This window comes from Phacochoerus africanus, chromosome 6 (genome assembly GCF_016906955.1).
Source record: "Phacochoerus africanus isolate WHEZ1 chromosome 6, ROS_Pafr_v1, whole genome shotgun sequence".
NCBI classification, from domain to species: domain Eukaryota; kingdom Metazoa; phylum Chordata; class Mammalia; order Artiodactyla; family Suidae; genus Phacochoerus; species Phacochoerus africanus.
The window spans coordinates 100,905,304-100,933,238 of record NC_062549.1 but is presented as its reverse complement, the minus strand read 5'-3'; the positions used below and the strand labels follow the sequence as shown (position 1 = coordinate 100,933,238).

Here is a 27,935-nt window from a genome sequence, read left to right as displayed (position 1 = left end):
CAGCCTCCACGGCCAAGCTCGGCAGCACTGGGCTTAGGCCAACCCCTGGGATGTGTGACCAAAAGGCAGGAACCTCTGCCCAGGGACCAGAACATCTGGTTCACAAGATCCCGGGCAGCTCAGTGAGTGTGGAAGGGAAGGCCTGACCCTAGGATCCTAGCTTTCCTCTTACTGCCCCTTGAATGGATGTTCTTTAGCAAGAGACAAGCCCTTCCTTCCCCCTTCGAGAGAAGACCTAAGGTAAAGGCTAGTCCGTTATGTCAGCTCATCCTATGTGGTTAATGACTGGTACGGAACGCTCCCCTCAAAGCACCTTTGTTTCCTGCCCCCACGGCCTGCGGGGTTCCAGGGCCAGGGATTGAACCTTTAGCACTTCAGTCACCTGAGCCAGGGACCTCGCTGGATCCTTAAGTCACTGAGCCAGCAGGGAACTCCTCAAATCACGTTGAAAATGGCAGGAACCAGAGTTCTCTTCATGGCTCAGTGGTTAACGAACCCGACTAGTATCAATGAGGATGGGGTGCGATCCCTGGCCTCACTCAGGGGAATAAGTACCTGGTGTTGCTCTGAGCTGTGGTGTTGGTGGCATAGGCAGCATGTCTCCCATGCTGTGGGAGCTGTGAGTAGGCCGGCAGCTGTAGCTCCTATTGGATTCCCAGCCTGGGAACTTCCACATGCCGCAGGTGCAGCCCTAAAAAGCTAAAACAAATAGATACAAATTTAAAAGGTGGTTAATAAGTGAAACGGCAGGCGCAAAGCCCCCTTAACTCTTTCCAGTGGGACATGTGACGTGGTCTTGTTTGAGAGGAGCAGAAGTGACTGCGTTTCTGTCTGATCTTTAGTGTTTCCACTAACCATTCCATTGCCTCCTAAAGGCCAGTGCCTTGGGTTGCTGAAGTTGTGACTATTTGCCATCTTGGGTCCTTGAAGCAGGTAACCCAAGTGAATTTGCCATCTCCCAGGGAGTCGCAGCCTGTTCGATGTCCTCGTCATTCGCAAACATCACTAAAATGGCTTGTCTCAGCTCTTCTGCCTTCATCGTGGCAACGAACCTGTGATTAGGAAATGCCAGTGCTTCTCCATCCCAACCCTCACTGACACAAATGACTGCATCTGTGTTTGAATAATAACATCTCCCCGTGATGGCCTGATCTTGGCAGTAAGGCACTGCTCCCGGCACCTGAAAGCCCATCAGAGAGTTGGAGAAAACACCCCCAGAGAAAGAAAAGCAGTGCAGTCGAGAGCAGGGGAAGGGGTGCTAACAACAGACCACAGCGATGCCTCACTTTGCTCTGGATGCAGCCTTGTCCTGAAAATCACAGTTCTCTTCCTGTTGGACCTGAGCCGCATCCCAGCGTTACCTGTAGAGTCACCCCGCTCCAGGTGGGAAGATGACCTGACTAGGAGAGCTAGGAGAGCTAGGAGGGAGAGGGGGAGTGTGAACTGGGATTTATTTGTGGGTGGGGAGGTGTGTAGAAACAGCCCCCCCCTTTCTGTCACAACTCCTGACTGATGGAGGAATGTTCTGTGAAGGCCGGTGCCTGGCATTCTGGAAGGTCTGAGAGGGAGCAGTGAGGGGATCAGGATGTGGGGAGAGAGAGGCCGTGAAAGTGAGAGCACAGAGGTGGCCCCTGACTTTCTCACACCTCCCACTCTGCACCAAGGGCCTGGGCAGGGAGCATGAAGGATGCACTTCGAAAGCACTGATCATTGATGCGGCCCTTTCATTTTATCCTCTGCGCACGAGCCAGGGACTAGAAAAGAAATGAAAAACGCCTGCCAGGTAGGCAAAGGGTGGATCCTACCTGAGATTTCAGTGAACAGGCTGACCCTTCAGGGCTTTGTGCTTTGCCTGTGGGTTTGGAGTTGAGCTGAGAGCTGGAGGAGCCTGAGGACAGGTCCCCAGGGATGCTGCCCTCCTGAGGCCACATCAAGGCCCACTGGCCAGTGCTGCACAGCTGTGCAGGGTGCAGGACCCTACCCATTTCTATGGTTGAAGAGAGAAGGGCTGGGCAGGGCTGAGCACCCATCCTGGACAAGGTGACATTTCCCCTTGAGAGAGCACCTGGACAAGGGACTGGCTTTACTTAAGCTGAGGCTGTTCCTGGAATGGTGGAGCTTTTCCCATCATGCGAATGCAGTTTCTTGGGCCTTATGCCCTGAGGTGTTTCACATGCTGCATAGCGACTGTGATGTTGCCGTTCATGAGCTGAGCATAGAGCCCAGGGCTTAGAGCCTGTGGGCTGCCTGACAGCACGGTTCCTCATCCCAGGTCAATACGGCCTTGTCTGTTTCACATTATACGGTCCTCCGTGTTTGTTATCCATGAGATCAGTGTGCCCCAGAGGGTGATGAAATCTTCATGTCATGTAACTTTGGTGCATGATGGAGCAGATATTTGCATGGTGGACTGCTTTTCCTAGGACCGTGCTTTCCCTGTTTAGCACCGACCTAGGATAAGATCTGATTGGAAATGTGACGGGACTAGAAGACATGGATAAAAGGTAGCCCCGGTACCTGGTGTTTATCTGCTGGGCAGTAAATGTTGGATCTGGCCGGCACTTGAGGAGGCACTGGGGAGGAGAGGTGGGGTGAACCAGGCCGGGAGAGTGCCTGCTGTCAGAGAGATGATCTCTAGCACGGAAGGTGCATATTGACAGATAATGTATATTGAAATATGACTGTGATGTGCTTAATGCATTTGTGTTCGCTGGTCCCATGTGCCAGCCTGGACTGACAAGTGCCTGAGTATAAACATGGGACAGTTGAACAGTGATACAGTGTTCTTTCAGGAAACATCTTTCAGGTGTTTTTTTGGTTTTGTTTTGTTTTTAAGGAGAGAACAATTGTATTTTCGATCCAGTGTTCCCTGACATTCAGCTGTGGGATCCCGGTGCTTTTGGACAGAAGAGCTTGTGGCCAAGGCTCTTGGGTGGCTCTGCTGCCCCCAAGTGGTGTGGGAACCTGGGAGAATCTCCCTATCTCCATGAGTCACAGTGTCTTCATCAGGAAGATAAAGTCCTTCCGATACTCGAAATTCCTCTCCTGCTGAGGTTTTTTTTTTTTTTTTTTTTTTTTTCCCTGCATGCCTGTGGGGCAGAGATGCATGCTCCATGTGCCCTGGGAACTGCAGCCAAGTCCTGCCTTTGGTCCCTTGTCTGTGTTTTTCCTGCAGGAGCCTGAACTGAGTCCACACACTGAACTCACAGACCTGCAGGAGGAGATGGAAGAAAGAAAATCAGCAGGTTTTGAGGATGCGAAGAACCCAAGTAATGGCAGAGGAGGTGCTGTGCAAGAGAGGTGAGAATGAGGACCAGATAAGTTCAAAAAGTCAAGGCAACTGAGGGATGCACGCAGCATCATCCAGGTTTCCGTGTGCAGCCTGCGCTGAGCAGGGAAGGCTGGGAGAGTCACTGTCTCCATGTGAACATGTGCAGCTGCCCAGGAATGCACAGGATGGATCAGGGTTGGTTTATTCTGCTGGGAAGCACCAGTCCCATGAGGAGGAGGAGGCAGCAGGAGGCTGTGCCCTGGAGCCCTCAGCCGCAACCTTGGAGTTGCCCTCAGTGGCCGTCCTCTACGGAAGTGAGTGCTAAGAGAGAGAAATGAGGTTTGGAGAAGAATTAGAGATGTTCATTGGCGGCTCAGACAGGTCTGCCCCATGGCCAGAAGGGGCCAGGGTGAGGGGGGGTCCCTTGCATCTGAAGCAGAAATAATCATCTTCCTGTGCCTTTAGTTTGGAAGGCTTCACACACAGCCTCTGTTCAAGACATGCTGAGCGCTTAATGTGCCTTCGGCTGTGTTAACACCTCGGAGCTCAGCTCTCCGTAAGCTTCTCCTGGGGAGATCACAGCAGTGAGAGGAAGGCACAAGTGTGCATAGTTGCACCAAAATGTGCCTGCTGCTCCCCTGACTTGGGTCGTTGCTGCAGCCCAGAGGATGGGAGGCTAGACTGAGGCCATCTGTTCCTGCTGGTAGTGGAACCAGGAGGGGAATCCCCGAGGACAGGTGTGTCTGCCTGAGAGTCACCCGAGGTGAAGGTGATGGCGTAAGGTGCGTGTAGGGCAGGCTCTTCTTTACGGCGGGCGACGTGCTACATCCTGGGAGAAAGCAGAGCCTCCCTGTCAGGACCGTTGCACAGGAATGGAGCTGAGATGAGTAGAGACTTGAGACCTGTCTTATTCAATCAGTGACAGGATGTCGCTGAGAAGGTCCTCAGTGCTTGACCTGGTGTGAGGATTCTTGGACACTGAGGTGGATAAAGTGTTATCCCCGTGTTTGTGGCGTTCTCTGTCTGGTAGCAGTGAACTCATGAGCGGTGTATTGGTGTTGGGGTCAACGGAGCAAGTGGTCCATTTGGGCAAGGCATGGCCTGGTGGGTGGTCCTGGATCCTTTCTCTTTTTTCCCAACAGCTGCATGGCCTTTCCCGGCTCCATGGCCCTGGTTCCAGCCAGATTCGAGGCTCTCAGGGTGCAGATGACACCCGGACTCCATGTTGCCTTAAAGCAGTCCACACTGCCCAGGTCTCCAGAGAAAACCGCAAAGATCTGTAACTCCGACTATGTCTTGGGGAAGTGGAGAAATAATGAGGCAAGTTTAGTATGTCTTCTAGGGTCATACCTGTCATGATGACTGGTGATTTTTGGTTTTCTCTCTGAGAAGTTAAATACTTTCCACACTTGCAGATTCTCTCCCTATTGAGCTCCATGAAAGCATTCAGTGTGCCCTTGTGCAAGATGTGTTGTGCTGATTCCCTTGCGGGGGATGGAAGGGGAGGGTGGGAATCCTTCCTGAAAAGAGTGTGAAGATGGCATTTCCCAGCTCAGCCTGGGTGTCTGCAGGCGAGAACATCAATGGCAGAAACCACCAGGCTCCTCCTGGTGAAAGGAGAGGTACAAACAGGAGCGGTGACAGTGCCTGGCTTTTGCTTCCTGAAGCATCAGGTCACAGGCCTCTAGAGACCCTCCCTCAGGAAGTGTCCCAGGTGTCCACTGTCCTAGGTGAGTGTCACGGCTGTTCGTGGGGGCTCCCTCCCTGTGTTCATTTCATAGATTCTGGGTAGAGTGTAGCACATTCCAAAGAATAAGCAGAGGGTTGGACTAGGAGAGACGGACTCGTGTGGTTGGACAGTGAATCTCAAACATTTCAAGATCCCACTCAGAAAGTGACCTTTCAGGGAACGGAATGCATGGGCGGGCTTTAGTGTCATGTAATGTGAGAACATTCAATGCATTTAGCATCATCTGGTGACTTGTGAAGGCAACAGCTTCTTCAGGTGACCCCAGTGATGGCCCCACCTTCCAAAGAACAAAGAGAGCCCCCGGCTTCCCCTGCTCTTATGGGAACAGCAGGCCCTTTAATGAAAAGAGCTGGGACCATGGCTCTTCCTCTAGGGCTATGGAATCCAGGAGATCCGCTGGCAGGTGACCTAGGATGAGGTAGAGGAGATTTTATGACCATGGCCTCAAAGGGGTGGAGAAAAATGGTGGAGGCTTTTGAAGCCACACGCGAGTAGGCTCAGAGGGACATCACATCTGAGAAAACATGTTGAGCAAAACTATGCACCTCGCGCTCTAGAAATATTTATCCCACGATTTGCCGTCATTGTGTACGTAACTAAGCTCTATTGCATTAGACGAGTAGTGACTGGTTCGAGGAGGTCAGGAGTCTTCATATCAGCACACACACCTGAAATGGAAGTGGTATGTCTTTGGGGAAAAGGTCAAACTAATAAAGAAGTTATTTCTCATTTTCTGATTTTCGTTGTTGAGCTAACGGAAGGCTCGACTGTCAAACTACTATGCTGACTATGATGCCGATTTAAACATGGGCTCTGGTGATTTTGATAAAACAATGCGAAACACCTGTTTTGACAGATTGCTGCAGTGGCATCCAGGACTGTCAGTGGAAGTGGGGAATGACATGACACCACCTTTCGGACACCCAACTGGCAAGAGGTAAAAGAGGAAGGGACAGTCAGCCCACTGTATACAATGCTATGTGAGACCTAAATATCAATTGGTTCATCACAAACCAAAGAGAAGAAATCCATGGTCATAGGGAGTCGTGGGTCCAGTCTAAAAGGCAGAGAGCCTTGGGAAACAAATATCACATACCTGACTGAGGACTTGAATGCAGACTCTCTGGTATCTCTTAAAACTGATAAGAAAATGACAACAAAATCCCTTTAAATGCAGTAAAAGATTTATGTCCTGATTTTGGAGCCAGGCAGTGTGAGTCATCCGCCTTTATTCCTCTTTTGTAAATTGCTTTGATAAATGAGGCACATTTGAATTTCCATATAAATTTGAGAATTAGTGTGTAAATGTCTTCCCAAATACCTACTAGAAGTTTGATTGGGATTCAGTAGTTGTGTCCATCACAGTGAGACTTGACATTGAGCCCTACTGAGTTTCTAATCTACAGCACCTTTTCCATTTATTTATTCTCCATTTCTTTCATTCTTTAATTTGTGAAGGTAATGGTCTGTAGTGTTTTTTTCTCGTGAGGCCACGCAGTCCAAGAATTGGTCAAAGACGTGTAGAAACTCTTCCAGAACAAGATACATAATTGGGCCACAAGAACATAAGTGTCAGTGATCAGAGAAACAAACTAATACTACAGTGAGTTCCGATTATATATTCATTACCATGGTTAAATTTAAAGAGATTGAAAATACCACATGTGGTAAAGGTGTAAAGCTACCAGACGTTTCTTACACTTGGGGGAATGAGTAGTCATTCAGGCACTTTGAAAAGCTGAATGACAGTTCAGCACACACCCATCATGTGAGCAGCCTTTCCATTCCTAGGTGTTTACAGAGTATGTCCCCATAACAACCCGCACATGAATATCCATAGTGAGTTTCTTCAAAAGAACTGAACCGTGGAAACTACAGGGACATCCATTAGTTGGTGAATGTATGAACTGACACAAAGTATCGATATAAAGGAATAGTGCTTAGCAAAAAAATGTGCAAGCGCTGCTGTTGCTTGTAAGATGGTGGAGATTCTCTGAATCAAGCTGCATGGAGGAATGCAGACAGGAAAGAGGCCATGCGTAGTTCCATTTATAAGGGTGCTAAAGATGCAAATTCATCTCTAATGGCAGTGGTTGCCTGGGGCTGAGGGTTGAGGGAGTGAAGGAAAGCAAAGGGGTCCAAAGGCTGTGAGGACATGGACACACCGTGTGTATCAGATGGTAGCTGTAGTGTTCATAGTGTAACCAGCTATCAGAGTGCACTTGATTGTATACTCTAAAGTGATGTAGTGTGTTGTGTCTGAATTATTCCTCAAAAGAATTCATGTAATAGTGTATTGTATTCCTCCAGACCAGCAGTGAATATTTAGCAAATGAAATTCAATAGAACACACTGGAGATTCCCATCCTTAATCATTAAACGCTTAAGAACATATGCACTGAAGACTCCTGAAAACTCTTGCTGAGGACATTAAAGAGCCAAATAGGAGGTCCCGCCATGGTCCAGTGGGTTAAGACTCTGACTGCAGCGGCCAGGTTGCTGCGGAGCTTCAGGGTCAATGCCAGCCTGGCTGCAGTGGGTTAAAGGATCTGGCACTGGCACCAAGCTGCACCTTGAAGTCAATCCCTGGCCCACAAACAGCCCCATGGCATGGGTGTGGCCATTAAATTTAAAAAGACCTAAGTAAATATATATAACATACATATCATATTCAAAGATTGAAACTCCTAATATTTCCAATCATATGGCCCCAGGCATTCCAGGGATAATTTGCAAAGGACTTGTAAAACGTATACGGAAACCTCAGTACCTGGTTTGGCCCAGACAACTGTGGAGAAGCATTAAGTTAGAGGCCTTACTCTAGGAGATTTCCAAAGTCATGTTCAAACTATAGCCATGAGGAGTTCCCGCTGTGGCTCAGCGGGTTAAGACCTCGACATTTTCTCTGGGAGGATGCAGGTTCGATCCGTGACCTAGCTCAGTGGGTTGAGGAACCAGCCTTTCCATAAGCTGCAGCATAGGCTGCAGATGGGGCTCGGACCCAGGGTTGCCCTGGCTGTGGGGTAGGCCTGCAGCAGCCCATTTGACCCCTAGCCGAGAAACTTCCCTGTGCCACAGGTGTGCCGGCAAAAACCATAGTAATGTAGACACTGTAGTATTGGTCCAATAACAGTGTGACAAGACTGGAGAATAGAAAATTGACCCGCACCCATGTGCAATTCTTTGATCTTTGCCTTTTTGAGGTAATGAAGGATTTTTCAAAAACAGTATCCTAGAACAAATGACTCTTCACTTAGAATAAGTTAATATTAAAAGCCACTTTTCTCCACACACTAAGGGTAATTAGAGAGGTTTCTCTGAAATTTCAAAGCTTTTCAGAAATAGTGGAACTATTTTCTCAACTAAGGCCTAGACAGACATTTCTTACACATAAAATGAAGGCGTTCACTATGGACGAAAGGAATGATTCAGCTGAGCTATGTAAAACACGAAATCTTTAAGCTTATCTTACTTTACCGTTTTGAAGGTGACAAGGCAGTCCATAGACCAGCAGTCTATTTTACTTACCACGCATATATCCGACAAGGAATTTCTCCAAAATATATGAAGAACTTTTACACATCACACAAGAAATTGTAGACACCGTAAATTCTGAATGAGCAGAAGATTTGAAGAGGCGCTTTAGAGTAGAAGATGTCCAAAATGACGCATCGGCTCTTGGAAACCCAAATGGGAAAGCACGGCAGGTCTCAGAATGGCTGCAGTGAAGGTTTGTCGGAATCGGGGGAGCCTGGAACTGGCCTGTCTTGGGGGGGCAGGGTAGGAATGGACCATGACCCAACTGCACTGCAAATGGTGTCCGTTTCTACCCTTTCACCAAGCACTTCTCTTCTCAGGTGCATGTGCCTCGGAGACACAGCGCCTATCTCCAGATGATAATTTGTTCAGCAATATTCATACCTCTTTTATGCATAATCATCAACAATACATGTCTTTGTCATCAGAAAAATGGATAATCAAATTGTGCTATACTCCTAAAACAGAATATCTCTTAGCATAAGTGTACAACCAAATGACTGATGCAACCAATTGCGATGGAGCCTCAAAACCAGACATTGGTTGAAAGAACACAGAGAAAGGGACCCTCCTGCATCGTTACAATTCAGTGACATGCAAGAATAAAGAAAACTCATCTGTGGGGAGAGGATTCCGGCCCTGTTTGTCTGTGGAAGATGGGAATTGACTGGTAAGTAGCACGGAAGCAGTTTGGGAATGGTGGAGGTGTAGTCTCTTGATCTGGGTGGTGATTCCACAATGTATACAGCATGTTGAGTGTACTGAGCTGTGCTCATAAGTTGTGTGTGTTTTTGTTCTGGTAACTTATATGTCAGTATAGAAGGGATGGCATTAAGAAAGGGGGGTGACAGAGACAAAAAGAGTGACAGATGGCAGCAAATGGGTAACAAATATTCACCGTGTAAATAATACGGATGCTTTGAGAAGAAAACCAAAGTGATTGAGCAGAACAAACACTACAGAGTATACTTAAGAGAAAAGATAAGGAAATTTAAAAGTTCAACTCACATTAAATGACAGACTGCCCTCTTGGGAAAATCACCCTGGAACAACCATCACAGACCTCATCTCCATTAAAAGTACTGTCATTCTGTTGACTATAATGGGAGAAGGTGGGTTTTAATGCCCAAAAGAAATGGTTTCTAATGCACAATGCTTTCCTCACCAAATGTGTGGCCTGGGGGAGTTTTTTAACCTCTTGCGTTTTTCTTCATAAGGAAAATAACTTCTGATTATTCAGATAGTTCATAGGATTAAATATGATCCCTTTAACTATACCTGGTGCTAGGAACATACCTGACTTTGTCCCTCCTTTGTCCACTGTGTAGTTGTGGACAGAATACAGTTGGCAGGGAACAGATAAGATGCTCTCAAATAAATATTCCCCACCCACCACTTCTAGAAAGAAGTCATGTTAATAATTGAAGGAATAGGAGAGGAACAAGAGTCTTTTGAAGAGCCATCCCCAAACCTTGACCTTGGCTAGTTTGCATCTGAAAGCAGCCTTGACAACGTTTAGACCAGGACCAGCCCCTGCAGTGTTCCCTGTCTGGAATGGAATGAGGAGGTACAGTAGAGCTTAGAACAGCCTTGACCCACAGGTTTGATCCCTGGCCTGGGATCTTCAAAGTTTGGGATGTTAAGTTTCTCCAAAAGCCAACAGGCTGCCCCAGTGAAGAGAAGAATCTGACATAACACGGAGATGCAGCAAAAAGAGCACTGAGTCGGGACCAAATACTTTTTCTAAATTACTCCTTCCCTTAGCATTATACTCTGCTTTTGTCCTACACGTTTATGTCCCAGATCACATTGGGGAAGCCCAAAGAAGAACTTCACGGCAGTCTAAACGTTTGATGTCTTTCACTGGTGGAAGAGATTTAGAATGTGTTAACATTTCCAGAGAAGGTGGGGTGCCTTCATGACAGCCCTTAAGACAATAGGACATGTTGGGAAACTACTTGTGTCTTGACTTTTTGGTAAACAGAGGAGAGTGAAGATGAGAGCTCTGCGCAGATGTGTTCTGGAGGGAGCTAGCGCAGTGGTATTAGCACAAGTGCAGACACCTATGAAGTGTGGCTGCTGAGGGGGTGTCCCCATGGCTGATGACCTTCCCAAGGCACCAGGCAGCCTTGTGTATCAGCACGGCCTAGGCCCCTGGATGCAGGGGCCCCCAAGATTCCATCAACCCTCCCCCCACCTTCCAGTTCTGTTGTGGCAACTCCAGACAGTTCCCTGGGACCCTGGGTCCCCCTTCCTCATGCCAGTCCCCGTCTGAGCTACAGGCAGGGCCTTGGGCTCGGAGCTCTAGCATCTTGAACTTGGTTTCTGTGGATACAGACCCTCCAGTGTTGTGGGGTGTTGATTCGGTTGTGCCCAACGGTAAGTTAAGAATTCCAGTTTTCCTCATCCCTCAGTCCCGCTTCAGCCTCTGGGATTCCACGTGCTTTAATCCACCCTGTGTTGGGTGTCTTCTCCCCAGGCCCTGGCTCTCCTGCCACGTGTCACCATGGCAGTGTCTCTTGGCCCTTTGTCAGACTTGAGGGCCCAACACAAACTCATGCGAGAGAACCAGGAGCTTCAGCGGCAGCTGGCCCAGAGCAAGCAGGACTTCCGAGACCTCAGGGAGAAATTCCTTGTATCCGAAGCTACTGCCTACTCCCTGGCCAACCAGCTGCAGAAATACCGTACGTCCTAGGGGTCGGGGGCAACCAAGCGATGAGTGGTCACTGGCTTCCTTCTAGGAAACGAAACACTCTCCAGACTTGATCTTCTCTCCCCTTTGTCAAAATGAATTTCGTTCTGACCACAATCCAGGGCAGGCAGAGGTGGCTCTTTCTCCCTCAGTTGGCAGAGGGTGGGAGAACTGAGGCACCAAGGAACTGCCCCCTCAGGCCCCTGGTCCGTGTCTCACCTCAGAGGGTACAAGTCCTGGGAACGTGGCCCTTGATTGAGGGTCAGTCTGGGGGGGTGTGAATTCTGACCTTGCCAGACAGCAGTTAATCTTGTCTCGTTCCTTTCTGTGCCTTGGAGCTTGTCTTTCCTCCGCTCTAAAATGGGGAGGACTGGAAGGCCGTGCAGTTGGGAGCCCGAGGAATCAGATGTGGAAATCCCTGCGTAGAGCCTGGTAACGGGCTTACGCCTGCCCTTGGGATGGACTCCGCCTCCTCCCTTGAAGGCAGTGACCTCAGCCGCGTGTCCAGCCTCCCCCTGAGGCAGCGTCTCTGTTTTTGCAGAGTGTGAAGGGGACAGAGACATCATTGAATCCGTGCTGGGGGAGAAGCTAGAGTTTAAGGTGGTGAAGCTGGCAGAGAGGCTGGCAGAGGATCCAGCGCTGGCGAAGAGGTTCCGGTAAGGAGGGTTCTGTGCTGGGCGGCCGGTGGAAGGTCCAGGCCTCTGTGAAGTGGGGCCAGGAGCGACACTGGGCCAGGAGAGGACAGAACTGCTCATGGCAGGCACCCGGACACAGATGCTCATGACATAATCAGAGAACATCCACTGGTGAAGTATGCAGTACAGTTGTTATTCAGAGCCTCATTTACCATGGTGTTTTGTTTGTTTGTTTGTTTGTTTGTTTTTTACGTTTAGGGGCATGCCTGTGGCATCTGGAGGTTCCTAGGCTAGGGGGGTTGAATCAGAGCTGTAGCCGCCAGCCTACCCCAGAGCCATAGCAACCCTGGATCTGAGCCACATCTGCGACCTACACCACAGCTCAGGGAAATGCCAGATCCTTACCCAGCTGATCGAGGCCAAGGATCGAACCCACATCCTCATGTATGCTTGTTGGGTTCGTTAATGACTGAGCCATGTCGGTCACTCCCTATGCTTTTTTTTGTTTTTAATTTTTCATCTTTTGGTCATGCTCAAGGCGTAGGGAAGTTCCCATCCCAGGGATCAAAGCAGCACCCCATGTGAATCAACTATACTTTACTTTAAAAATGTTTTCAAATGAAATATATGAAAGTGGATATACCCCAGGATCCTGCCGTATAGCACAGCGTATACAATGACTATGAAAAGGAATCTATATATGTATAACTGAATGACATTGCTGTTAGGACACATTTAAACAGCATTGTAAAACAACTATAATCCATCATTTTTCTTTTTTTAGAGAAAAATAACCTGAGCACAGCCACAGAGACGTGAGCCGCAAAAGTGACAATGCTGGATACTTAACCACGGGTTATCAGGAAACTCCAGTTGTTACTCAAAGCCTCATTTGCCACGTGTTTTTTTTGTGTGTGTGTGGGTTTTTTTTTTTTTTTTTTTTGTCTATTAGAGCTACACCTGTGGAATATGGAGGTTCCCAGGCTAGGGGGCGAATCAGACCACAGTTCACGGCAACGCCAGATCCTTAACCCAGAGCAAGGCCAGGGATCGAACCTGAATCCACATGCATGCTCATCGGGTTCGATAATCACTGAACCACGATGGGAACTCTGCATGCTTTTTTAAAAAATTTTGTTTTTTGGTCCTGCTCAAGGCATAGGGAAGTTCCCATCCCAAGAATCAAACCAGCACCACATGCAAATCAACTATACTTTACTTTAAAAGTGTTTTAAAATTAAATCTATGAAAGCGGATATACTCCAGGATCCTACTGTATAGCACAGCATCTGCAAAGAATATGGAAAGGAATCTATATATGTATAAGTGAGTGACATTGCTGTTCAGCACACACTCACACAATATTGTAAAACGACTACACAGCCAACACTGTTATTTTTAACAAAAGAAAAGTAATCCCAGCACAGCAGCAGAAATTTGAGCCACAAAGGTGACAATTCCAGAGACTTAACCACAGGCTATCGGGAAACTCCCAACTCTGCTATTTAAACAAATTATTGATTTGAAATCACAGCACGTGAAATTCACCTAATTCAAATCAAATCAAGGGCTCAGGAGCAAATTGTCCATTTGCAGTGTTTTGTGATCCCAACCTCCTTTCCCTTCCCTCACAATCCCCTCCTGACTGACTCGAGCTTGGCCTCCATCCTGGACCCTGGCATTCCCTTGGTCTTTCAAATTCACACCAGCCGGACTGTCCACAGCAGGTGTCTGGCTTTGTGTCAGTGCCTGCCAGTGCCTGATGTGTATTTTCGTGTGGAAACAGGCATGGCTGAGGGAAGACATGGAGCGCCCTCTCCATGAAGCAGGTGTAGGAGGACACTGGGGTTGTTCCCAGAAGAACACGAGGAGTGGGATGTCGAGGACTCTCAGGGGAGCTCTGGCTGTTCCAGAGGCCGCCTTTGTTGTCCGTCCCCCTTTCTCTCTGCCCCAGAAAGGTCACCCCCTAGGTGTCAGACTTGTGCATCGAGAGCTCCTTGGGGATGCCAGGGAGCATCAAACGCCCTAAGAGTGTGTGGTCCATGTCTCTGGGATTTCAAATTGTACCTGTGTGCCCCCTCAGGGAATTGGATGTCCTGATTCACGCTCAGGCAAGAGAGCTGACCCAGTTACGGCAGAAGGTGAAGGAAGGGAGGGATGACTGTGTCCTGCTCGTTCAGCACCTCACCGACCTCCTCACCCACAAAGACCTTGGCAAGGACCAGGGGCAGGGCTTGCGAAGAGCAGCTGACTGAGGGACACAGGCTGGCAGAGCGCCTCGCCCGCAAGTTCAGCCCAGGTAAGGGGGCCACGGACCCCGATGGCACTGGGCGGCTCCATGGTCCCCGAGTCTTCACACCTCACTAGGCATGTTGTGGGGATTTGTAGGCTGTGCTTGCAGACTATGGTATTCCTGGGCCCGGAACTGAACCCGTGCCACAGCAGTGACAACAGCAGATCCTTAACCCACTGGGCCCCCAGGGAGCTGCTCACTATGGAATGTTTTTTAGAGTTGTTTGGTTTTCATGGCCCATTTGGGGCTGTGGTAGGACTAGGACGGGCTGAGGGTGAGGACAGAGGGGAAACAAACGCATAGGGTAGAGGTCACGGTATTCCAACTCTCTGCCTCCTCCTTGATGGACGAGGGCCTTCGTGCAGGAGGCAGCATGCACCCAGGGATGAAGCACAGAAAGGAGGCTGTGACAGGAGGCAGCCTGGAGAGGGAAAGGAGCCCTGGCCTAAGTGTGACAGTTGCCTGGTTCCAGCCTGAGTGCTGCCTTTAGAACTGGGAACTGAGTGACGGACTGTTCCTATCCGGATACCTGTTTCCACATCTGCATAATGGATTGATCACTCGATGGTGGCCGTAGTGATGAAATGTGGGGATGTGAACAAATGTAGTTGAGAAAAATGAAGGCCCCTCCGTGTGAGGGGTTGGAGGAGGTCCTTGATGTACTTGATGGACTTGGTGCTGGGAAGGCTGTCTAGGGTGGAGCACTTTCCATGGAGAGAATTTCCCTTGACACCACACACACAAGCCCACTTGATGAGCCCGTGAAGTCCCCAGATGGAGGGATGTGGGGTTAGGTGGTTCTTCCTCTCCTTGCAGAAAGGAGAGGATCTTGTGAGAGCTGCCAAAAAATACAGAGCGGGAGTTTATGGTGAATTTGTGGCGGGAGGGATGATACCGTTGTACAGGTTGAGATGGAAGCTGGACGCCAGTGCCGTGACATAAGGAAGAAGAGACAACTGCAGTGTTTGCCTGATGACGTGGTGATCCAGCCCTTTGGAGGCAAGGAAATTGCTAACAGACAATGCATTAGAGCATCACCACTATCCTAACTCTCACATAGATATGTGTGGCTCCATGGCCACATGAGTGCTTGTGTTTGTCGTGGGTGAAGTGGGCAGAAGCTGACTGGGGAGTTCTGAATTTGTTTGCAGAGAGCAATGAAGACGAGGAGGAGGACGATGAAGCAGCAGCACTCACCCCCAGGTAACAGCACCTGTCAGGATGTGGTCATGGGGAGATAAAATATGGAGAGGTCCCAGGAAGAAGGGTAAGTGAGGTCAAGAGAGTCACAGAGCCAGATGCAAGGAGAAGCAGAGTGCAGACTGAATTTTCTTCCTTCCCTCCTCCCATGTGGAGATGGCCGGTTGGCTCGGTTGTGTCTTGTCTCTGTGGCACCTGTGTGTGTGACCCAAGGCAATGCACTACCCTTAGAATCACCTGTGCACATAGGGAATACCTAGTCTCTCCTCCATGAACTCCAAGGTGAGATATTTTTGGTTATTCGGAGGAAGGTAACTTCAAAGAAATAAAGACCAAGTAATTAAGGAGTAAATCCAAGACTTAAAGACCAAGAAAATTATCTAGATCAAAAAATGTACTTGTCATGTGACAGTCGTTCTAATAAGATGCCTTAGAGGACTTTCTGTTCCTAAAAGAAGGCATAACATCTCTGGGAGTCTATGATGCCTTGCAGGTGAATTCCCTTGGCTGCTTTATGTTGAATATTATGCGACTCAGGCACATGGTGCTAGTGCCTGGTGTGGCAGTTCATGTGTGGCTCATGTTCCGGAAAGCACCACACTGGGATGGCTGAGTGTCCTTCCTCATCAGACGATGTGTGGCCAGGGCAGGGAGCGCGTGCTGGTCTCTCTGCCTCCCAACCTGTGGAGCCACACTGCACTTCACACACAGCAGCACAGTTACCTTCTTCTTTACGGATATTGCCCTTTTGCTTTCTGTGACCACTCCCTGTGCCTCCCCTGCAACCACCCGGGAGAGCTTGGTGTCTGTCCCTCTCAGTTTAATGTTCCGTCATTCGTTTCCCGCCTGGCACAGCGTGGAAGTGCAGGAGGTTGCAAAGGAGGAGGTGCTACAGGAATCCCAGGATGAATGCATTTCGACCCCTTCAATGGTCCAGGAAAGGTCTGACTGCACCCAGCCTTCCGGTGATGGCACATGTGCATCTGATGAGCCAAAAGTTGGCCCTGCTGCAGATGGAGCCTGTGCTGGCTCCCGCGCCAAAGAGGATGACGTTCCCACCCCTCCTCCAGGTAGCCTGCTTATTCTTTGTTCCCCACAACCCGTCTAGACTGAGCAAGGTCTTCTTCGAAGGTAGGCCCTGTAGATATATGTCGGTGCAAGTCAGGGGAAAAGATGGATTATGAGACCCAAACACCAGGTTAGGTCAGGGAGCCTTCATCCCTTCCTAGGTCGAGGTCATGCCTCTGTCCACCTGGACCCACTTTCAGGCCAATGGACCCCAGTCAGGTGTGACAAACTCTCATTCACCCCAGCTGGACCCCAGTAGTGTAGAAACAATTCTAGATCATACCTCAGCTCATTTTCTAAGATCTCTGGGGGAAATCCACTCTCTTAGCCATCTATAGAGCCTCAGCAGAGAGGATGCTGGGAGAAGGTTCTTCCAGATCAGGAGGCGATTCCCTAATGGGTCTGGCCGCAGTGCTAATTCTCCTAAGCCTTCACTGAAGTGTCCCGGATCATCTCTGCCGAGGTCCTCTGTTCTGACACTGAGAATACTAATGTCGTTGTGGTCGGTGTGTGCACTGAGTTGCCAAGTGTGAGCAGCGATTAACTCGTGTGACATATTGTCTCTGAATTTCTTAGCAGAAAATCAGAATGGTCATGAGGAAGTGGATGGACAAGAGCCACTGCCCCCCAGGTAACTCTGAAGCTTTGAGGGCTGTGAATGTCGGTATTGCTACCAGGAGACCTCAGACGCAGGGAACACCAGAAATGGCTCAGTATAAAATAACTCTTTCATCCCTTCAGGCAACAGTCAGATATCTCCTTTGTTAGCAAAGTTGTCTATTTCCCTTGGGATAGTGGTACGGGTTTCAATTTCTTTTTTTTTTTTTTTGTCTTTTGAGGGCTGCACCCATGGCATTTGGAGCTTCCCAGGCTAGGGGGTCTAATGGGAACTGTAGCTGTAGCTGTAGCCCATAGCCTACACCACAGCCACAGCAATGCAAGATCCCAGCCGTGTCTGCAACCTACACCACAGCTCAGGGCAACACCAGATCCTTAACCCACTGAGCAAGGCCAGGGATCCAACCCACAACCTCATGGTTCCTAGTCAGATAGGTTTCTGCTGCGCCATGACAGGAACTCCCATGGGTTTCCGTTTCTTAATCCCTCAAGGTCAGTGATGCACAGTGAGTAGCCGCAGGTGAAAGAGTCAAACACAAGAAATCCTGCAATCGCCAGTCCTCTCCTGGGTGGTTAAAAGCCGGGGGAGACGCACATCTGCTTTGAGTCCTTTTGGCATCAGCATGTTAGTCGGTGTTGGGAGGCTGGGGAAGAACCTGGAAAACCTTTCATGCTATATCATACTCTGGATGAAATAGTTCCTGTAGTCTGTATTTCCTCCAGAGCCGTACTCACTCGGACAGTGTACACTCAGTTCCACACAGGGTCTGCAAAACCGGGGGAGCCAGGATTTCAGTCCTCTGTGTGTGCTGGGGTCCTGACTGTGGCCTGAGGGAGAGGTCATTCTCCTCCAGCAGCTGGTTGTGGGGCCAGAACCCCGAGCCTGTGCTGTTCTCTCTCCCTCCCCATGGCAGCCACACTCCGCCTCACATCTAGGAGAGCGATTTCTCCCTTCTGGAAGAAGACTGCCGCTTTGCTCTCTGTGTCTGCTCCCTATGCCTCCCCTGAACAGGAGCGAGAAAACCTCCTCTGAGTTTACTTTTCTGTCTTCCCCTCCACATCTGGCACAGCGCGGAGGTGCAGGAGGTTGCAAAGGAGGAAGTGCTCCAGGCGTTCCCAGATGAAGCTGTTTTGGCTCCTTGCATTCAGCAGGAAGGTTCTGACTGCTACCCGCCTTGCAGTGATGGAAAACTGGCATTTGATGAACAGAAAAAGGGGTCTGCTCTGCATGGAGCCTGTGGTTGCTCTCCTGCTGCAGAGGGTGAAATTCCAGCTGGTCCCCCAGGTAGCCTGCATGTTCTTTGTTCGCCTAGTCTGATAGGAATAATCCCCTCGGGTAGACTGTATGCTGACATAATGTTTGGAACCTGGCACTGCAGTTGCCTTTAAAGCTTGCTTGCTGGTGCTGAATTCTCTTAGCCTTTGTTTCTCTGTAAAGCTTTTCGTTTTTTCCCCTTCAATTGCCTTTAAAATGACATAGTCCATGAAGAAATGATTTTGTCCACGTTCTAGTCATGTTTGCCCCACTGCCAGTTAATCGGCCCCAAGGCAGTCCTGCCAGACTCACATGTACCTCTGCCACCATGGCCAGGAACTAAGGTTCAAGCCTCCTAATTTGGAGTGAGTCTCTCATCTCCCATGAAATGCTCCCATTGTCATTCCTGAGCAATGTGCCTCCTGAGTTTCTGCCCCTCTCTGAGGCTGCTGCCAGTCTGCCAGCCTAGAGTCTACATCCTTTCATTTGTCTTCTCTTGTCCCGACTCTTCTGGAACCAGAACATAAGCACCACTGTCAACTTTGGTGCATGTCTCTGAAGCAAGGAAGGGCCCTGGAATTGGCAACCTTAGGAACAGAAAGGCCCCTGTTTCTCTGTAGCACTGAAGAGTCTTTGGACTGGCTGGGGTGTAGATTCCACTCTTGCGTCTAAGCTCAGCGTGTCCTTCATCTCATGCATTAACAAGCCTTTCAGCTGGAAGAAGCCTGAATATCATAGCAAGCCCTGAGTTCCTGGTGAGGAAGTTCCCCAGGATCTGCGGGGAAACATTTATGTTTAGCTGTTTGCAGAGATCTCAGGACATAAGCTAACTGTGAGGGCGACTTATCCTAACAAGGAGGTTTGTCCGGTGCCTCAAGACGGAAACTCAGTGCCCTCTTTTGACACTCTGTCTAGGGCCTCCGGGAATATTTCTCTCACAATAGACTGTTTTCACATTGTGTGTATTTATGACCCTTGCAAAGATGAGGCAAAGGATGGAGCAAATTAAGGGGATCTGCCTAAAGTAACTATGCTGTTAATTTCTTTGCAGAAAGCCAGAATGATCATAATGGGGCGAAAGAACCAGAGCCACTTGTCCCCAGGTAATTTTGACTGTGTGGGGCTCTTCATAGAGTAGTGACATCTGCAGACCTCTGACCCAGGGAGAAGCAGAAGGTGCTGGGTCTATGTGTGTCCTCCACTTTGCCAACCAGCAGTTCTCCTGTTGGGTGACGTTTTCTGCTCTCATTGTGGTGCCCGTGTTGTTTCCCGTCTCTCATTATGCTCTCAAGGGTAGTGACCCCCAGTCAGCTGACGCACGTGAACTATGTCCCAGGGGTCTGTGGCACTCACTTGTTCTCTCACGTCTGCTGTCTGCCTGTTTGGCAACAGCACGTTGGCATAGGTTTCATAGCAAGAAATGGAGACTGACGGTGATAGTATATTATTGCCACCATAATGAGAGACAGAGGCCTTGATGGCCTGAGGTGCCTGGGATTCCGAAGGCGCCCCCCACCCCCCTCCCCATGCTGTAGGCCCATTCCCACCCCTTTCCCACTTTCAGTGCCATTGAAATGAAGGGCTGACGCCACGGTTACGTGACACTCTGTGTTGTGGGTCATGACTGTACCGTATAGAGGTATTCGGTCTCCTCCTCATCAGCTTGTCATTGGCCAGAGCACTGAGGACCGACTGTCCTCGCTATTTCCTGACCCTCTAAAAACACACTCTGCCCCCACCCCAGATACACACCCAGTTTGTCCCTCTCTAATGGGTCAGCCAGCCCCTTGGCTGCCGTCACCACACTCTTAATCATCGGATCCAAACCACATAGACTCTAAGATTCCTGATCACTCTGGGGTGAATCCTCAGGCCTCCGTCCCCCACCAGGCTCCACGGGAAGCTGCCGCCGATGGCAGAGTGTGGTGTCCCACAGAACTCACTGGATGGAAGCGCTTGGTCTTGCCCAGGTCTTCCCGACCTGTCGGACTCCTTCTGGCCTTACAGGAGTGCTGCCACCCTCTCACTTGAGAACGTGGATGTCCCTGATGCTCAGGATGCAACCAGTGAGTAGTCAGGGCCCAGACCCCCCCGGAGGGGTGTGTGGTCTCAGGACTGTGCACTGCATGACCTCCCTGAAGAGACACAAATTCTGGTTCTGCAACCCTTCTGTGCCTTAGCTCCTATCAGGACTCAGGCCTGTACTACACTATTTATACTTGCTAGGACCTTGGCCCTTAGCCGACCCCATGTGGGAATAGAACATACATGTGTGGGGAGGCAGAAGAGCCGCCAACACTTATGAAGAAGGACGTTGAGAAGGCTCCAGAATTGGGGTGTTCTCTTCACTTTGTCCATGTCCTATCGTTGTCCAACTCCCTTTTCTACCGGTACCTGCAGACTCGAGGCCATACTTCTTCCCCTGGTCTTTTAGTCTTGTGGGCAGACATCAACAACTCTTTCTCCCTCAGGCCTTCTCATTAGGCTGAGGGACTGAGGTATGAGTCAGAGAAGAATAGGTGTGACTTTATTGCAGATCAAACCCTCTCGGGTCATGTGGGCAGCTTATTGTCTCAGGGACATCACAGCCTGGCCCCTGGCATCTCCGCATCCCCAGGCATAGCCATAAAGATGGCATCTCCTTCCCGTACGTGATGGCTGCCTGTGTTGTCTGGGTCACTGTGTGGATTCTCTGTTAGGGAATCTGTTGGGTCATCACAAATGGGTGTTCGTGGAGGGCTTAGCGAAGGAAACCTTGGATGGGTCCTACTGAACCCGGTATTCTTTTCAGGTGACACCTGGGAGGATTGTCACCAAGTGCCTTTGAGTTTTGGAAGGCCAGAGATGCAAAGTTCACAAGCTCAGCTGCAGACAAGCACCCAGGTGGCCAATGATCTGCAACTGCCCCTCGACCAGCATTTAGATCGTGGTGATGGCAAAGCCAGGCTCCACCTTTCCCCCACCATCCGGGGATTTCCTGCCAACACTGATACCGGGGACCAAGGGCCACTCTTCCAAGGTAAGAGAGAAAAGGGGAATAGGGAGTTCAGGCCAAGGAGATGGGCCACAGAGTTGTGTGTTTTTCCCCCTCTTTTGAAAATAAAGAGCCACCTTCATCGGGAAGTGTACCAGTGGGTCTGTTGGATAACACCTCATTTAACTCAATCTCTTTCCTCTTCTCCATAGCTGTCAGTTTCGTTCTCCTCAGGATCCGCTTCTTTGATTTTTTAACTTTGAGCTTTTCCATCCCTCACCTCCGTGTCGATGGGCATGTACCATCCTTACCCTCCAGGAGTCTCAACATCTCCAGCTGGAGCCTCGGGTGCCTGGGGCTCATCCCTCAGATGTTGGCCTCACCTGAGAATGAGGAGGGACCCAGGTTCTCAGGTGGAGGTGAGATGAGAAGGAGCAGCACGGAGCAGCCTGGAGAGGCTCCTCGAAAGTGCTCAGGGAGTGTGGGGAAGCGTAGCCCTGACAGGTGCCATTACGTCCTGGGGTAGCTAGTTGTCTTCTCTTCACTCCTGCCTCTCTTTTTCTTGGCCTTGGCCTCCCACATTCCCAGCCAAGTCCCAGCCCCTCTGGCTGAGTCTCTCCTGTTCACTTTCCACAGAGGCCTGAGCATCACTCTAGTTTCATAGCAGGTTTTGCAACAATGGATAGTTTCCATGCCCTTGATTTTCATACTCCTCGATTCCTCCCCCATATGTCACAGTTCATATTACCCACCAGAGCTTCTCTCTCTCCTTCTTCTTGTTTCTGTTCTTTGTTTCAAATTCAGCTCATCAGGAGGCCGTTAGAATGAACCGTCAGCACTCTCATTGGTTTAATGTACACGCACACTTTGTGTATGTTTTCATTTATCAGCACACCTTCTATACCTCGTGGGGACTGAGTGCGTCTAAACAATATGTGCACGGGATGTGTGTATATGTGTGTGTATCTATATACACATGCCCTATGATACGTATTGATGCACATTTAACATTTTTTCCAGGTTTAGCCTTCCCCAGGGCTTTTCTGCCCTGAGGTTTTCCTTCACCTGTGACTTTGCTTGGTCTCTACACTCTTGTCCCGCCAAATAAGTACAACCCGCGTGTGGCATGGTTTCCTTGTCTTGGTCTTTTCTCCCTGCGAACGTTTTGTTTTTCTCAACGTTATTGTTCTCGACACCTTTTGGGCATTTGGGAGCATGTCTGCCTCATGGTAGTCTCACTAGTATCGGGAGTATCAACAGAAGGAAAGAAGTATCAAATGTCTCCAGTGGCTTCCCTCACCACGCACTTCCCCGATGGCCCTTCATGTTCCTGGACGCTGTCTTTACCGGAGGTCCCTGGGGGTGGAGCAGGGAGTCACGGGAAGATCATGAGTAACGATGGATCCTGTTGGCTGTGGTTTTCTCTTCAGAGCTGGGTCTGGATGCTTCCATCGGAATGAAGACCCCTCCCAAGCTGGAGGGTGAGGGCTCAGCTGCCAGCAGGCAGGAGTGTCGCGTGTGTCACCGCCTTCATGCCTTAAGTTTCCTGAAAGAGAAGATTATCCAAAGAAGACTGCAGTTCAGCAAGTGGAGACTGGCCTGCAGATTCCCTGGCCTCCTTGCTTAGGGTACCGAGGTAATCACCTCTCAGGCTCCTCCATGCCCTTTCTCCTTATGCACCACAGCTCAGTCTCCCACTAGGTTTTCGCTTCCTCCTTTGTGGACTCCACAGCTCTGGCTCCCTCTGCGTGGTCTTTCCTGCTTTCCAGGGGCTGCCACCTTGCCAGGTCCTTGCCTCTCAGTCTTTTGCTTGCATCTGACTCTGCTGTGCCCCTGCGACTGCTCTCCTGATATTCCCTCTGTCCTACTTTTAGCCCCAGGAAAGCCTGAGCCTGTGGTCTTTTCATCCCAACAGCATCTCTAAGGCTGCTGAATACATGGTGCTTTGCGGGAAATCACACACATCGTTGGCTTCCTCAGCTTCCTTTCCTTCCCCCTCCAACTCCACTGCCTCTTGCATCCAGGACCCCGGTCTTAACGACTCAGTTGCATGTGGCTTTCCTTTGGTGATGTGGACCTAGGAAAACCCTTCATGCTCAACTTTGTACATGAGGAAGGGCTGAAAGTGAGAGAAAGGGTCCTGCTTACAAAAGCTACATAAGAACCGGGTCATAGGTGGGAGTGCTAGGCAGGCCTGGAGTCAGGTCCCCTCAGCGCCAGGTGGGCAGTCCTGTGAGGGACTCACTGGAGCTGGCATTCGGTGCAGGACAGTAGATGGCGCCCTCCTGGCACACTGGCCAAACCAAGATGTAGACACCTGGGTGTCACAGTGCTCAGGACATGAGGGGAGCAGGCATTGAGACCTCCTGCCCTTTGACTCACCTGCTCCTGCCACACGTGCAGTAAAATTCCAGAACATGACCTGAGTGGGCATCTGAGACCAGGGAATCTAGGAGAGCGTTGCAGTGAATGAACTTTGGACCAAACTTATGACGACTCAGGGAGAGACAAAGAATACAGGATGAACCTTGCTTCAGACAAACCCAATTGAGAAGGCAGATGGTTTCCATGAGCGTGTCAGAAGGACGACCGGAAACTCTGTGGGGCCAGGCAGAGAGAAGTTCTCGGTGGAAGGGATAGAAAGAAGCAAAATGAACGGTGTGAAGTCGGGTAGGACTCGTGAATAATTCTAAATCATGTGATTTTAAAATTAAAACTGGGTGAGATTTGATCTAATATGAATGTCTTAAATCAATCCATTGAAATTCTGATTTAAATTGAGGTTTGGGCAGTTCCCATTGTGGCTCAGCTGAAGCAAACCCAACTAGTATCCATGAGGACTTGGGTTTGATCCCTGGCCTTACTCAGTGGGGTAACAATCTGGTGTTGCCAGGAGCTGTGGTATAGGTTGCAGATGCTGCTCAGATCAGGCATTGCTGTGGCTATGGTGGAGACCAGCAGCTGCAGCTCTGATTGGACCCCTAGCCTGGGAACTTCCATATGCCTCATCTGTGGCCCTAAAAAGCAGATAATAATAATAACAATAATAATAATAATAATAATAATAATAATAATAATAATAATAATGGTAATCAAATGAGGCTTGGGTCCAGTGTTTTTAAAAGCTCTGCTGGTATACACTTTGGGATTAGAAGGACTATGGATCTGGTAGGATATCAGTCATAGTACTGCAGTGTCCATTTGTGGCTAATTTATATAGAAAAGCTGACTATCAGGCACTGATGGAATTAGCATTTTTCAACACAACTCTTTGTGCAGCTGGAGAAGGGAAAAGAGAAAAAAGGCAAATGGATGGTTTAGATATGTAAGCACTCTGGATTCAAGTTTCTCACAATTTCTAGAGTACAAGATACAGTAAACAAAACAAAACAAAATGTTACATAGAAACTTAGAGTATTAAAAAAAAAAAAGCCCTCCCCTTATGAGTTCCCACTGTGGCACAGTGGGTTAAGAACCCGACTGCCGTAGCTTGGGTCACCTTCCAGGTGAGGGTTTGATCCCCGGACTAGTGCGATGGGTTAAAGAATCCAGCATTGCCACAGCTGTGACTGAGGTTGCAGCTACAGCTTGGATTCAGTCCCTGGCTGGGAACTTCCATATGTTGTGTTTGCAGACATCAAAAACAAAAATCCCCTTACTATAATAATGAAATTTAGTGTTTTCTTTTCCAATATTAAGATGAAACCTGCAGTTTGCTAAGTGGATTTCACATCACACTAATTGTTTCAGAATTGCAGATTCAACTCCTTTTTCTTAATTAAATTTTTTCCTTGTGCAAAACCCCTGTGTGAATCTTAGGTCTCGTTCTCCTTCTTTACACCAGCATAAAATACTAAGAGACTATTTCTTCAGGACAAGTTTCCAAAAAACAGTCTTGAGAATCTAGCATTACCAAAACGAATACTTCTTTACATTTATCTCAGAGGGTTGTTGGTTTAGATGCTGAGAATACTCCTAGGAATACCTTATAGTGTAGCACCATGAAATCCCCTTCCTAGAATGTTGGTGTCCTTGGGATGCAAATGGTTTGGGCCACAGTGATTCTCGCTGCTGTCTTTTTCCAAGTCCATTTTGTGTTTCTCTCTTTTCCATTCTTTCCTCAGCCCTGTTGTAGCCGCATTTCTCTGTAAAGACTTATTCCTATCCAGGAGGTTGAACAAACAGCCCCTAGTACCTGTAGACCTCTCCAGATTGGAGCCTTTCTTCTCTCTTCCTCCAAAGGTGTGGAAAGGGCCTGTTGCCTGGGTTCTAGGGCCAGGTTTGTCCATAACAGGCCACCTGGGTTTAGTTACTCCTTAGCTCCTTGGCAGCGCAGCTCCTCCTCTATAAAATGCAGAAGTGGCAGTTCCCTTTGTGGCACAGTGGGAGTGAATCCAACTAGGAACCATGAGGTTTTGGGTTTCATTCCCGCCCTCGCTCAGTGGGTTAAGGATCCGGTGTTGCTGTGAGCTGTGGTATAGGTCACAGACGCGGCTTGGATCTCACATTGCCATGGCTCTGATTCGACTGCTAGCCTGGGAACCTCCATATGCCACACGTGTGGCCCTAAAAAGCAAAAAAAAAAAAAAAAAAAAAAAGGTGGAAGTGGATTAGGATACATTCTGAGGTCCCTGTTGGGTCTCCCATTGCAGGGTGCTCCCTCTGCCTCTCCTCCTCAGAAGACAGGAACACAGAGTTAGGAGAGGGTGTGTTTCTCTACCAAGGACCCTCTGCTCTGGAGCGCAATTTGTTTTGGAATGTGTAAGAGGGATGCTAAGCACATCCATCCCTGGAACAGTGAGAAGGCCATCATTCAGTGCAGAGGAAGGGGCCTCAAGAGTGAAGTGGCTGCGGAGGACTGGGTGGGGGCATCTGGCTAAGGCTCTGCAGCAGCTCTGAGCTGGGATGTCACCAAGCAGTGGTGGGGTGAGGACAGGGGTCCCCAGATTCCGCCCCACAGGCTGGATGAACGTCTAAGGCATGGCTCTCACGTTCCCCTCCAGCCAGCCTGTGGCTCTGCCTTCAGCTCCTCGTGTCAGCAGGAGCCCAGCCTGCTCCTGGCCTCAGTCACCATGTGGCCATCCCTGCAGGCTCAGCTCTCAGCAGGACCCTGCAAAGACTCTCACTGATTTTTTTCTGTCCTCTCTCACCTCCTCTCCTCTCTCTGTGTTTCACAGGTATCTGTTACTTCCAGAACTAAGAAGAGTTATTGCCCAACCCCAAGAAACCACAGCAGAAAAGATTCCTTTTCCACCTGATGAGAAAAACCTACAACAGCCAATCAAGTTGAAGCCCCAAAGGAACACTGGAGGGATCCTTTCCTGAGAATCAGCATCTCAACCATCACCTCCTCCACCCACCGTTTTTACTCCAAAAGACTGATCTCATGAGAGAAATCCCAGTCATCGGCCTCCTCCCAGGCTTCGGTGTGATCAGTCGATGAGGAGACCAGGGCCCAGGTGGACTACAGTTTGGAGCGACCTTCACCCTTGCTCCTGTCCACATGCATCCTCCTCACACAGGCATCAGGAGCCGCTGGCAGACGGCCCCATGTCCACCTGGACATTCTTTGTCGGCACACGGGCTGTGGTCGGAGCAGACGCCCTTAACGGTGCGGTGTTCTTGCCGAAAGTGTTCCGCCTGAGTGTCTTCATGAGGTAGTTATCAGACAGCTGCAGAATGTAGGCCAGTGGCCCAGACACCTGGCCTGTCGTTCTTCAAACAGTCCATGTCTCCGCAAGGAAGACAACCAACAGGAGAAGAGAGATTTGGGGTTCTGAAGGACTAAGAAGATTATGTGACTATAATTCTTGAGTCCTTTTGAACCCCAAACCTCTCCTCACCTTTTGTGATTGTCTTTGACTGTGGGGACATTGACTGGTTTGCAGAGGACAAGTCAGTTGTCTGGCTCACAAGTCTGCATCCTTCAGTTGTCTGATGATTTCCTCCTGATGCAATTCAGGGGAACGCTTTCGCCAAGAGCACCACCTAGTGCCTGCTGTGTGCTTCCTAGCACAGCCCCGCAGGAGGCTGAGAGTGTCCACACTGCCTGCCACCACTCTTGTCATTCGAGCATTGGACGCTTTGTTCTGGAGGGCCCTGTGAGATCTGTCCATTGGAAAGACCTGTTTTTCTCTCTCTGATCAGTCATTTGCTTAGTGGTGTATGAATTGGAGTGTATGAATATCTCATCCTGTGATGCTGTTTCTCTAAAAATTTACTATCCCTTATCCATCCCTGATGTGTGTCCATTGTCATATTTGTGTTTGTATATTGGAAACTTTCTCATTCAGTCATTCTTTATACTTGTATTGCTGCCGTTGTGCTGTGGAAAAGACAATCCTTACCTCTTCCATGTTATTAAAATGTTTTTTTTTTTTGAGTTTCACCGTGGATTCATTCATTTTTTAAATTCAGCGCTATAATCCCTTATTATTTTAGCAATACAATTTCTCATAAATTTGTTCAAGATCTTGGCTATCATAAAATAGTGTTCAAATTTCCCATTATTGTTTTTAAGTTAGTTTCTTTTCTTGGGATTTAAATAAATTCCGCAAACCGTAATCAGTTGGATGTGTGTTTGTTTCTTACATATATGTTTCCCCTCAGATCCTTCCTTCCTCCTTCCCTACTTTGCTCCTT

General features: G+C 49.1%; 1 protein-coding gene across 1 annotated transcript; it reads left to right on the top strand.

Annotated features, from left to right (window-relative positions):
• The first annotated feature begins 537 nt into the window (after positions 1-537).
• On the top strand, positions 538-27,745 carry LOC125129769 (neuroblastoma breakpoint family member 4-like). The gene is given in 19 exon segments (XM_047784874.1): positions 538-1,383; positions 2,837-3,053; positions 3,176-3,300; positions 5,878-5,958; positions 8,509-8,751; positions 8,879-9,228; positions 11,038-11,242; positions 11,792-11,906; positions 13,969-14,125; positions 14,127-14,184; positions 15,330-15,381; positions 16,234-16,448; positions 17,023-17,077; positions 18,135-18,349; positions 19,371-19,422; positions 20,210-20,385; positions 21,111-21,338; positions 22,724-22,929; positions 26,471-27,745. Coding segments are annotated over 12 exon segments (1,698 nt in total). The 5' UTR covers positions 538-1,383; positions 2,837-3,053; positions 3,176-3,300; positions 5,878-5,958; positions 8,509-8,751; positions 8,879-9,228; positions 11,038-11,064; the 3' UTR covers positions 22,921-22,929; positions 26,471-27,745.
• The last annotated feature ends 190 nt before the right edge of the window (positions 27,746-27,935 follow it).